Here is a 13,542-nt window from a genome sequence, read left to right as displayed (position 1 = left end):
TTGCTCCTGCTTCTCCACCTGTCTTTATTTCCACTCCCCTTTTCTCAGTTCTCTCTGTCTTCCAAAGTCTTCCTGAGAGGCTCTGCAATCTTGAAAGTTGAACAGTTAAGAACTAAACAAGGAAGGCAAGAAAGTTTCACACCTGCCTATAATTGTTAGTTATTCTTTAGGCAATAAAAGAGCTTCGGGGCATTTTCTTGACTGTGATCACTGACTGGTATGATGGTATTGGATGTAGTCCCTATATATTTGTGATGGAGAGTGCCAAGGATGGCAAGAGAAAATGAGTGGACAATCAGAATTGTGGTCTGAGTAACTGTGTTAATGCAGTGAGTATTGGTGGGGAGGCATTAAGGTACAGGAGAAGGAGGGCTTGGTTCAACTCAGAGGATCTGGTTTTGAAACTTTCCACCTGGATGGTCTTGAGCAAGCCTAACTTTCCTGGGCCTCAGTTTCCTCCTCTGTAAAATGACGGAACTAGACTAAATGACCTCTATGCAGGAGTGTTCTGGAGCCAGCTCAAACTGGCTTGTAAGTGATGGCTAAATTTTAAGTATATGAGCATTTATACCTCAGAAATGAAGAAACACTACAGTTTAGGGCTTGGTTTATTATTGATTGTCTAGAGTTAAGAATCTGTTAACTATGCAAATTAAACTTAAAAATGTGTCATGTATACATTTTTTTCCAGGCAGTTGTTAAACATTTACTGGTTATACCTCAGGTTCCAGCAGAACCAACCTATGAGACAGAAAGAATGTTTGATTGTGTTAGGTTTATAGTTGAGTCCTAGTGTGGCATTATTGCCTTGGCTTTACCTTTTGGGTGGGTCTTGATTTAGAGGAATTTAGAGTAAATGGTTACTGGAATTGGATGGAAGCCATCACAGATTTGGTGCTTTGAGATCTGAGATTGGGGGCTATTCTGGGAGACCCTGAGATCTTCATCTATAGCAATAGAAGCAAAGAGGTGATAATGATGACATAACCCTAAATTAGACTTTATTTGAATGGCACAATTCAGAGCCTCTAGTAGTGCTTTTATGGAGCAAGAGAGAGTTAATGCAAATCTAGAGTTAAAAGAATGAGAGCAGTGTGTATGTATAAAAAGGCCTGAAATATTTGGTCACGTTTCTTGATTTGGGAGAAAGCATTCAATGACTTGGGGTCAACTAGGTGGCTCAGTGGATTGAGAACCAGGCTTAAGAGATGGAAGATGCTGGATTCAAATCTGGCCCCAGACACATCTTCGCTGGGTGACCCTGGGCAAGTCATTTACTCCCTTCCCCCCCATTTTCTAGCCCTTAGAACCAATGGAACCAATTGGAACTAGTTCACAGTATTGATTCTAAAACAGAAGATAAGATTTTTTGGGGGAAAAATAGTGCACTGGCTTTAGAGTCAAAGGCTCTCATTTCTAATATCATCTTGGACACTTACTACCTATGAGACTTGGAATAAGCTCCCTTCCCTGTGCTTCAGTTTTCTCATCCATAAAATGTGAGAATTAGACTAGAGGCCTCTCTGAGATTGCCTGGGGTCCATAAACTTGTTTGAAAAAATATTTTGATAGCTATATTTAAGGATAATGAGTTCCTTTGTAATCCTGTGTATTTTACTTCATGCATCTAAAAGCATTCTGAAAAGGCAGCCCATGGACTTTACCAGACTGTCAGAGGAGCCCATGACACAAAGATAGTTAAGAATCTCTGGTCTGGATCTATGACATTGTTTCCTGGATGAGTCTTTCCTTCTACCTTCAGCCCACCATGATTTCTCCCGCTTCTCTGTTTCTACAACATTTACTATCTGTACAGTCATGAGTTTGGGGTTATCTTGTTACATATTTGTCCTCGTCAATCCCACCTTTATTAACAACCCCCTAGAGAAGATGAGAATGAAAGACACACGTGTTTGCCTTCTCTCCCAGACTCCATCTAAACTTCCATCATTAACTTTTGGTAACCACCCAAGGTCAGCCTCCAATAAATTACCCATAGAAATGACCAGTTAGATTTTTGCTGATCTCCAACAAATTACTTGTGGTATTATCAGTTCTGTTCCTACTGGCCTTTCTCCATCACTTGAGGTAGACAAACAGAGTCATCTATTCATGCATACAACTCTTTTCATCAGAGGTATTTTAAATCATATATATTATATTTTTATTTTCAGGAGTAGTGTGATATAAAAGGAAGAGCACTTAAGAGTGTCAAGAGTTGAGGCAGCTAAAGCTCAGATCATAGAGAGCCAGGCCTGGAGAAAGAAGGTCCCAGATTAAAATCTGGCCTCAGACACTTCCTAGCTATGTGACCCTGGGCAAGTCACTTTACCCTGTTTGTTTAGCCCTTGCTACTCTTCTGCCTTGAAACTGATCTTTAGTATCAATTCTAAAACAGAAGGGAAGGGTTATTAAAAAAGATAAGTGTCAGAGTGCATCCCACTTTGACCATATATTCCACCATATACTTCAGTTGGAAAACATCATCTGAGTTCAGATCTTGATTTTTCCACTTATTATTTGTATGACCTTAGGCAAGTTGTTTAACCTTTCTGAGTCTCAATGACAAACACAATAATAAGATTATAAAATTAACAAAAGGGCAAGGATCTAAAAGCATATTGGGGCTTTATTTGTATTTCAACACAGGATTATGACTAATTTTTAATAAGTTTTTGCCTTTCTACTGATTCTGTTCTGTCTCCTAAATTTGTTTGGCTTCTGGGCAGTACCAATGCCTCCTCCATACTACAAGGCATCTTCTCTTCCTCTACATTTACTCATGCTCTTGCCTTTTCTCCACATCTGTACTCCCATTTATGACTCCCCACAATGCTAAGCTAGCAGAATACAAGAATTGTATTCTGCAGCCAACTCAGAGTTCTTTCACAACCACAGATTTCATAAATCACTAGCCTAAAGGGAATAGAAAGAGAATACATTTAAACTGACCATTACTTCAATCTAAAAACTGCCTCATTTCCTCTGAGCCACTCCACCCCTCAAACTCCAATGGTATTTCTCTCAAATCCATTCTAAAATTCTATCCCTTTGGTAAAAAATAATTTGGACAACAATCAAATCAAGGTATATACATGAGGAAATTCTCATTTTTGATAAGGAGAAATATAGGATAATAGCAGGAATGGTGAGATTTAGGGAGGGTTGTTTTTCCTTGGGGACTTGAGAATTCTTGGGCTGAGACTGAGAGAGAGAGAGGAGAAGAGGAGGAAGAGAGGAGAGAGAGACTGAGAGAGAGAGGAGAGGAGGAGAGGAAGAGGAGGAGGAGAGAGAGAGAGGAGAAAGAGAGAGAGGAGAAAGAGAGAGAGAGAGAGAGGAGAGAGAGAGAGAGAGAGAGAGAGAGAGAGAGAGAGAGAGAGAGAGAGAGAGAGAGAGAGAGAGAGAGAGAGAGAGAGAGAGGAGGATGATAGGGAGAGTAAATCAGCTGGCAAAAACAGGAGGGGATAAGACCAAGATTATATGTAAAGGGCTTGATCTTGACAAGGAGAAGGATTATTCATCAATCACTAGAGAAAACAAGAAAATGTTAGAGTTATGATGATTGACTCTGAGAGGATGAGGATGGAGAGAAGAGGAAGTTCTCTTTGAATATCCTCCATGTATTTTAGTAAGGTTTTCAGAGAAGGACTTCAAGTAGCAGGAAGAGGTATTCTGGGAATTTACAGAAAGAAGAGAAGGTTTGGAATAACCATCCTGTAGTGTAAGATAGAAAATTAATTTAAATGTAACAAAAGTATTTTGTCTTGCTGCACTCAGGGTATAGGTTAAGATTATAAAACGTAATTTTCTTCTTTTAGGAAACAAATTTATAATGCACACAGTCAATATTATTATATGACTTCTAGTTCTGGAGAATAAGAGGAGTAATCCAGGGTTGGGGTTTCACAAGCTGTGAATGGGACATCTGAGAATAAAGAATAGTCTTTAATATAATAATAATACATATTATTATAATAATATAATAGTACAAAATATAATAATATTTTAAAAAATTTAAAGGGCAGATGGGGGTACAGTGGATACAGTACCAGGCCTGGAGTCAGGGAGATTTGTCTTCCTGAGTTAAAATCTGGTGTCACATACTACTTAGCTCGGTGACCCTGGGTAAGTCACTTAACCCTATTTGAAAATGTTCTGGAAAAGGAAATGGCAAACCATTTCTTTATCTTTGTCAAGAAAACCTCAAATGGGGTCATGAAGAATAGGATATAACTGTAAAACTGAACAACAAAAGAGGCAAACTGGTTAACTAATGGGTAAAGATTGGGAAGAGAGAAAAGGGCACTCCGGATGGAGAAAACATGGGTCATAGTTTGGGAAAGTTTTAAGATGTTGGAGGGATTGCAGTGGAGACAAAGATTGTGTTTGGGAGGAGTAAGGTATAAGGAGAAATAGATGATAGCAGATTGTGATTGAATAAGGAATTTCAGAACTTCAGAAAATGGAAATGTGTGACTTTTAAGATACCTTCTGGCTCTAAATCTATCATCATTAATTTAGCTCTCAGAATGGAACCTTACTGGAACACTAAAAACTAAAAGTAATTCTATTAAAATGTTTTTATTATGAATTTAACTATCAGCAAAGACAAATAATTCAATAGAACCCAGATGAATTTTTAAAACAACAAACAAACCAAAAAAACAAAAGCTTTTGTTCTGTGATCTTTAAAGGTCAATATAAAGTTCTACCATAGAATTCTAGACTCTAGCTTGTTTTTTTTTTTAATAATTCTTTTCGTTGTTCAAAACAAAATAAATGTACTAAACATCATAGCAAATAAAGTGATGTGTTCTTTTACACTTGGAGCAGGCTCTCCCACAGGTTACCATACTCTCCAAGAGTAGGAGTATATATGGATATAACACACATACAGATGTATTAGACTAAAAGTGATTCTTGCTAAAAAGTCATCAGTTATTTATTAACCAAGACAAGCTTATCTCTACCTTCACAGTGAGAGCAAAAGAATTTGGATTTCTAAGAATCTCATTGTATTTTCTAGAAACTATAAAACAAGATCATAAATGTAAAACTATAAGAGATCTGAGAAGCCATTATGATCTAACTTCTTCATTTTACAGGTGAGGAAACTGAGGCCTGTGGAGGTTAAGTGATTTACCCAAGGTCACAGGGCACCAAAGTCAGAATTTGAACCCAGGACCTCTTATTCCAAAGGTAGAATTCTTTCCACTGTAAAATTCTACAAAGCTAGGAAGATGCATTACTATTTAATGAGTGTTGTTGAATTAAATTTTTTTTGTAAACACTTCTTTTATGTAGCTAGAAGGCAGATGCTTGAATGGTATCACCATGCCTGTGAAAAATCAATAATTTTCTCTTTGCTTTTCTCCCAGTTAATAAGAACTTCACCAGCTGTGTGACCCTGGGCAAGTCACTTGACCCCCATTGCCTAGCCCTCACCACTCTTCTGCCTTGGAGCCAATACCCAGTATTGACTCCAAGACGGAAGGTAAGGATTTAAAAAAAAAAAGAACTTCAGCTAGTTTTTCCAGAATATTCAAAATGAGGAGAGACAGTGTGACAGTAGGGAGCTGGTCACTAAGTTAGGAAGATCCGAGTTCAAGACCTGTTGCTGATATATACTTGCACTGTGACCCTCAGCATTCATGAGATCTTCCAGTGTCCTCCATCAATTTTATCTAACATTATAATTTGCAGAGAGGGTGCTAAGCTGTCCTACTAGAAGAATTTCCTCAATAGGAGCTCCATACACCATTGAAATCACTGGCGTGCTTAAAAAAAATGGAAGATGATATGTTTACCACTTACCAATGCCTTCAATTCCTCCCCAGTCAGCTTTGAGTGGTTTGGGACTTAGAGGAAGATGGAAAGATTCCTTGCCACTTCCAAGTTTAGCAAAGCTGAAGAGATAGGCGACGATGTCATGCAAGGAGGCTATAATCCTCAAAGTGAGCTTGAGAGCCCTAAAGGCTGCCTAAGAATGAGACCAATACATGGAGAGACATTTTAGGAAGGATCCACATCATCTGTAAAGGCTGAGACAATTTTGTGTGGTCAAGAGCAATCATACACTCTCTAAAAACACGCAGATAAATATTGATCACAGTACCTACTGGGCCATATCTTCAGGAGAAAATGACCCTCCAATTCACCAATTAGAACTCTGGATCATTGGAAAAGTGGACAACAGGTGGATTATGTGGAGATAGACAACCCACAGGCTACCCTGGTATCCATACATAGAGGAAGACCTTGGGAAAATTAGGTGGATCCCCTAAAGAGGATTCTCAGGGGGACATAGAGGAGAACATGCATAGAGTCTGAACAGGACAGCCAGGCATGGTTGGGTTAGCAATCTGTAGCTACGTGGTACCATGGAAGAATGTGGGATCTGGAATCAGGAAGACTTGAGTTCAAAAAATGCCTACAAACTATGTGATCCTAGAGAAGTCATCACCCTCTGCCTGTCTCAGTTTTCTCATCTATAAAATGGGGAAAATACTTCTCAGGATTGTTGTGAGCCTCAAATGAGATAATAGTTGTAAAGCACTTAATATGGTGCCTGGCACATAGTAAGCACCATATAAATGTTATCCATCATCATCATCATCATCATCATCAGGAGAGTACCCACATCAATGAAGTCATGGATCTGCCATTAGAAGGTAAGCTTCTAGACAACAGGGATGCTTCATTTTTTGTATTTGTATCTGCAGCATCATACTAAAATGCTTGTTGACTGACTGATCCATAGGAGTATCAGGGTTCTGTTTATGCATTTACTGTCAGGGCTACTCATTCACTGTTTTTGAAGGAAGAGGATTTGCCTCAGTTAAGACCACTGGTAGCCATGAGCAAATAAAATTTGCTTGAGGTTCCACCTGTGTCTGAATTTTACATAGCTAATATTTCACAATGGGAACCTAGGCTCACACTGGGGTCTGACACAGCACCATTAAGGCAGAAGGTGACTTCGTTTTAAACGTTTCTGTAAATGTTTACACCATAAAAAACCCAACTATTGGTTAGTTAATATTCATATTTAAGTGAAGAACAAGTACAAATAAGAACAAAGGACAAGAAATTATACTATAATAACAGATAATATTATTGTGTTTCCAAAAAACACAACTAGGTCAAATAGACTTTATTCAGAGTCGAGAAGAACACTGAATTCAGCATTTGGAGAAGTGCATATTTAGCTAACTGGCTATCATATGACCACGTTCCTGCCAGGTACAAGACCCTGAGCTTGGCACCAGGGACAGAAAAACAGTCGGGACATATATATGATTTACAAGAAATTTACAATTTAATGAATTCAAACGGCTGTGATATGGGAATATGATAATGTATGAAGGAAAGGTCCAGGCAAAATGCTCAGAGAAATACGACATGGTAGAAATCAGTTCAAATGGAAGGTGGGAGTGGGGTGGGGAGAAGAATTAGCCAATGAAAGTCTCATGGAGGTACCTCAAAGACAGGGAAGGGCTGTGATCTATGGCATTTGGTGGGAGGAGAATATTCCAGGTAATAGATAAGAAGGATTTGAACTTGGAGAGTAGAAGTGGGAGAAGAAAAGAGTCAAATAGGAGGGAGACATGGCAGTTGACTGGTTGTGGGGTATAAGGGAGCACGGGTCATAGAGCACTCTCAGATTCTGATCCTGTGTGTCATCATTGCAAATTGAGAAGTTATGGGGAGAGACAGGAGAGGAAGGGAAATCCACCAATAAATATTTGTTAGGTATCTACTATGTGTTAGTTGCGGTGCTAGATGCTAGAAGTACTGGCACAATAAATACAATAATCTCTACTCTCAAGGGCCTTATAGTCTTACAAAGGACCCAACAAAAATGTATTTTTATATAGGTAAATGAAGAATAAATATAAAGAAAATAAATACAAAGTAGTGAAATACAATGTAGTTTGGAAGGAGAGCACTAGCATTTGGTGGGGGGACAAAAAGAGGCTTTGTGTAGATATTTAGTTTAGGGCTGCAAATGATGAGTTTGAGATGTTGGTCTATCTAAGATCCAGCATAATCTGCATCTCTCTATGTTATTCCTTTTATGGACATCCAACAATAGAATTTCTCAAAGTCATGATCAACCCTGCCCAAGTAGGACACAGCTGAGTTATGTATGTAACCCCAGCCACATGCATCCTCTGGGATCCAAGGGTGGGATCTGGGTTTTTTTTTAAGAGATTGGTAGGAAACCAAGGATTACTGAAGAATGCTGGAAGCTTGAGAAAAGAATATTAATGTGCTTGAAAGAGCAAAAGAAATGAAGAAATAACAAGGCCCAAGAGGAACTATAATAAAGCAAACAAATAAAAATTGGGATCTGTGAGAAAATGCCAAGTTAATTAGGGGAAAACTGTCATTGGGCATCCCTGGTGTTGCTGAAAAACAGAACTCAATAGAATTGAGGAATGTGGTTTCTTTTATAATACTGGTATGCTGAAAAATCAAATCAAAATTGTTTTTCTCACAGTCTGTTGGAAAATACAAACCTTTTCTGGAAGAGTTTTGAACATGATCAACACTTCCAAGTGGTGGGGTATGAACCATAAATTGAGGAAGGTTCTTCCATCAGAAGACAGCAAGCGTCGTGGCCGGGACTGAAAATTCCTGTGACATTAAAGGGAAATTTCAGGTTTCAAAGCACAGACTATTTAAACAATAATTACTTTAACTCTCAATAATTATAAGTATTTAAACAGAAAAACAACCTAATAGTTGTATAGTATTGATGACCACCAACAACTCTATAGTCCTTTGAATTCTTCCTCACAACCTTGTAAGGCAGATATTAAAATCTATTCATAGTACAATGGAAAAGGCATTAGCTTTGGACATGGAGGACCAGTGTTTGAATTTTAACTCTGCTACTTTCTTATTACCTGTGTGAGCTTGGACAAGACCTTTAATGTTCTCTGGGGCTCATTTATAAAATAAGGAGTTGGACTAAATGACCTTAAAGTTTCCTTCAAGTTCTAGATCCTATAATTCCCATTTTATAGTTGGAGAAACTGATGCTCAGAGTGAATATGACTCTTTAGAAGGCATAATCTAACAAGTGGCAAAACTGGTACTTAAGTGCAGGTTTCCCAATATTTGACTCAATACTCTTTTCCACTATATCATTCTAATACAAACCTCAAAAATATAGTTAAAATAAAAAATATTAGGATGTAGTATGTTGGCCTTATTAGGCCTCAGCGTTTCTCTTGAAAAGAATCTATTTTTACTTTCATCTTATTATAATTTCATTTTAAAAATTCAACTTCTGTATAATAAATTAAATTCCACCTCTTAATTTAAAACAGTATAAATCATCATTTTACTTCTATTTCTTGTATACAGAAAATTGCTGACTTTTGCTTTCTAATCTATTCTGTTACCCTTTGCTATTTCATGAGAGTGTTCATTCCGTTAAGTATCATGGTTCCGATTATTAAAATTATTTTTCCCTTCCATCAAATATTGTTGTTGCTTCTTAAAAGCAATATTATATATCTTTATTTTAGGTTTCTTGTAAAAATCCAGGTTTTGTCTCTTTCTTTTGTTTCTCTTTTCCCTTCCAGCCCCCACTCAAATCTTGGGATCTTGTTCTTCCTCCCCACTGACTTTTTTTTTAAGTGGCCTTTTTGGCCCTTTTTAAGTCATTCAAACATTTACCTTTTTTCAGTGTCTTTTGAATGCTGAGCTTGTATTCCAAAAACTTTATCTGGCTTTTAATGATTGTTCTATTATTGTGTTTGTTGCATTTATTGCAGTTTTGAGGAAACCAAGGAGGTAGGTTTAGTCACAAACTCTCACTTAACTATCTTGTAGCCTTAAATGCCAAAGTGAGAGATGAGCTCTCTACTGGCCATTCTCCCACATTCCCAAGAGTTATAAATAATCCAATAGCCTGCTAACTAGTCGAAGATCCATTTGGATATATAGAGCCAGCAAGGTTGGGAATAGGATAGGACTTAGATGAAGCACACAGACCTTTCAGTTCCCTGGAGCTGAAGAGCCTTCAGCAAAATGGGCCATGGAGAAGTGCTTCTCATTCCAGTGGATTCAAGGTAGACCTTCAGAGAACCAATTCATGGCGCTCGTTGAGTTGTGGATGTTGAGCTCCACATACCTTAGCATTTACTGAGTAGGCATGATAGCCAAAAGAAATAGTATGAGCCTCTCTAGTCCTCTGTTTCCTCATCTAAGGGGTGAGATGGACCTGATTATTTGGGGGGTAAATTAAGCTCTAAAAGTCAATGGCTCTAAGTGTAAGGTAAGTGTAAGTAAGAGGAGTGGCCACCAACAATATTGGGCATTACAACAGGAAGTGAACACTGATTAGTGGGAAGGATGTTGTAATAACTGGCGGGGATTGTGCATAAAAAAAAAGGAAGGGGGAGGCATCTTACAGTTAAGCATCATAACTGGGAAGAACCATGAAAAAATATATAAACATTAGGCTTGGGGAACTAAAGTGTCTACTCTAAACGGATTTTTGGAGACAATATGAATGAAGTGCTTCAGTACTAACAAAGAATAAATAATTAATAGTAGTATTTATGACTATCTATTAATAAGAAGCCTCAAACACTAACCAATTAAGTCTCCCCTTTGTTCAAAACGATAAGACATGGAAATAGTAACTTCCATTCAACCATCACTTTGCCGACATTAAGACTTGGGACTTGGACTTTAGGTGGGGAAGTTCTGCCATTGTGAGAAAGAGGAAGGGAGAGAGAGGGTTTGCTTCCTTCTCTAACAGCCTTGGGCCTGGGAAGACCAAAGGTAGGGTTGTGTTTTTAGAGGAAATCATAAAAAAGGGTATATTGGGTCAACAAATAGATTTGCTAAAAATGTGAATTATTACGCATGTTGTTAACAGAAGTCCAAGGAGTGCATTGCTTATTAGAGATAAAATTCTCAGAAATTAGAGGAAATCAGGCTTCTTCCATTTTAAAAAACAAAACTAACATTTTAACTAAGAGGCAGCATGGTGCAGTGGATGGACAGAGCCAGCTTTGGAGAGAAGACCTAGCTAGGTTCAAGGTCCATCTCTCCTCATGTACTGGCTAGGTGATCAAAGGCAAGTTACTTAACCTTTCAATGAATGCCCTGGGCAACTTTGTGCAGGTTGCAGAGATTGTTCTTATCTGAATCCCCTATAATAAGGAAATCACAGATCTAGTTCTAACCCCATTTTATTTGTCCCATTAGCTTCAGGATGAGGGATGTCAACACAGAATATGATCCTAAAAGAGATAATCGTTGACTTAGAACTAGAAGGGATCTCAGAGGCCATGTAATCCATCTCTTTATAGATGAGGAAACTGAGGTAGAGAGAGGCTAAGTGATTTGCCCAAGGGTAGTAGGTGGCAGAGTTAGACCTTAAACCCAGGGCTCTAGATTCTTGATCCAGAACTATTTCCACTATGCCATGCTATCTTAATGAATTAATATTATAAATTATATATAATGAAATTATTATATTAACTATTATAATTAATATAATTAATATTATAAATGATATATAATGAAATTATATATAATGAATTAATATCAAAATTATGATCATATTCAAAATAATTTTTATTAATAGAATTTATTTCCACGTACCCCACCCCTCCTTCTCCTCCCTGCATCATAAAAGGCATCATATGGCAAATAGGTATGTACATATAGATTATGTGTTTCATGTCTTCATGTTTCAGTTCATTTCAAAATATTTTTTAAATGCTTTTAGTGGATTATTATCACTAGAAGCAAAATTAACCAAGTGAAAAGGCAGTTATGTGGCTCAGTGGATAGAGCCAGGTCTGGAGTTGGGAGGGTTCAAATTTGGTCTCAGACACTTGGGGAAGTCACTTAACCCCTAGCCCTTATTGTTCTTCCACCTTGGAACTGATTCTTAGTATTGATTCTAAGACAGAAGGTAAGGGTTTGTTGTTGTTTTGTTTTGTTTTTTTTAAGGAAAGAAATTAACTAAGTGAAGTAAGCAGAACCAGTAAAATAATACACACAATGACTGCAGTGATGTAAATGGAAACAACAAGAATAGAATAATCCAAACTGAATGCTATAGAATTACTATGATGAAGCTTCGTTCTACAAAGAAACAGGGAAGTTCCCCTTTGCAGAGGTGAGAGTGTGTACAACATATATGGCCAGACTTTTTCAGTTTGTTGGTTTGCTGAACCATTTCTCCCCTCTTCTTTTTTTATTCTTATATAACATACTTCAGACACCTTCCTCCTCTCAGTCTCCCTTAAAGGTACCAGAGAACCCAAGGAAAAAGAATGAACTATAACATACTTGGCCATTAGAAAATAAGGACCAACATAGTCAGTGTGACATTTAACATAAAGCAGTTAGATTTAAATCTCACATATTAGAAACACTTGATAGCTGTGTGAATACAGATCAAAACCTTTGTCTGCCTCATTTTCTTTACCTGTGAAATGTGGATAATAATAACACTTACCTCCCAGAGTTATTAAAAGGATAAAATGAGATATTTGTAGAGTTGTATAAGCCTTAAGCCTCTATATGTGTTATAATTGTTGTTGTTATAGTCCTTTCTGGGAGGTATGGAAGGGAGGGGGATATATTGGAAGGTCTAAATGTCACAAAAAACAAAATATATCAATAAAAGTGTAATGTTATAAAAATTAATTTTTATCTTGGTTATACATATATTATCATGCAAAATATATTTCCCATGTATTTTACAACAATATATTGTAATATATTTTACAACAATATGTTGTTGTAAAAGAATACACATATAAACCCAAAACACCCAAATAAAAACACAAATAAACTAAAGTGAAAGATAGTCTTGTTCTTCCTCTGAAGGTAGATAGCCTTCTTTGTCATGAGTCCTTCAGAATTGTCCTGGATCATTGTATTGCTGAGAGTAGTAAAGTTAAAGATGTTTTTAAGTGAAATTTCTAAACAGATGCCATTCAAACATCTCCTTCTCTATCCCCTGTACAAGGAAATGCATTGAAACAGGCTTGCTCCAAGTGGCTGAACACTTGTTACTCTTCCCACCAACCAGGAGGAAAGAGAATTCTCTCTCATTCCATTAGACACCACTGTATTACTAAGGGGAGGAAGCTTGGCCAGAAGGCGACAACAACATTGGAAGGACCTCCAGTGGAAGAAAATGTTCCAGGTCCTTTCTACACCCAGGGTGCGACTCCCCTGGAAAGCAAACAAGTTAATCCAGAAGTCAGACTGGAATTTTCTTTCCTGGGGAACCCTGTGATATTCACTTCTCCTTTATTTTCAGCCTCTTGAGAAGAGCTCTTCATGGCACAGATGAGGTCAGCGTTCATTTAGATGTCTACCATCAGCAATGACAGCATGCCAAAGTGATAGCTAGCTTTGTACCAGCTTACTCAATCATGAATAACAGATAAATAAATCAATGCTATTAATTAACATGGATTATTAATAATAGTCAATATAAAATTTAATGATATTGTTAATAATTAATATTATCCATTATGTATGTTTGGTTAT

General features: G+C 37.4%; 1 protein-coding gene across 1 annotated transcript in view; it reads right to left on the bottom strand.

Moving 5' to 3' along the window:
• Positions 1-13,542, bottom strand: part of CCDC162P (uncharacterized) — a 239,392-nt gene that overhangs the window by 85,816 nt on the left and 140,034 nt on the right. Inside the window, exons 27-28 of the mRNA XM_056818639.1 lie at positions 8,523-8,640; positions 5,815-5,980 (exon numbers count right to left, since the gene is read on the bottom strand). Coding sequence (XP_056674617.1) covers positions 5,815-5,980; positions 8,523-8,640 — 284 coding nt within the window. The remainder of the gene's footprint in view (positions 1-5,814; positions 5,981-8,522; positions 8,641-13,542) is intronic.

This window comes from Monodelphis domestica, chromosome 2 (assembly GCF_027887165.1).
Source record: "Monodelphis domestica isolate mMonDom1 chromosome 2, mMonDom1.pri, whole genome shotgun sequence".
Taxonomy (NCBI): domain Eukaryota; kingdom Metazoa; phylum Chordata; class Mammalia; order Didelphimorphia; family Didelphidae; genus Monodelphis; species Monodelphis domestica.
The sequence above is the reverse complement of the archived record's forward strand: the minus strand, read 5'-3'. Positions and strand labels throughout refer to the sequence as shown.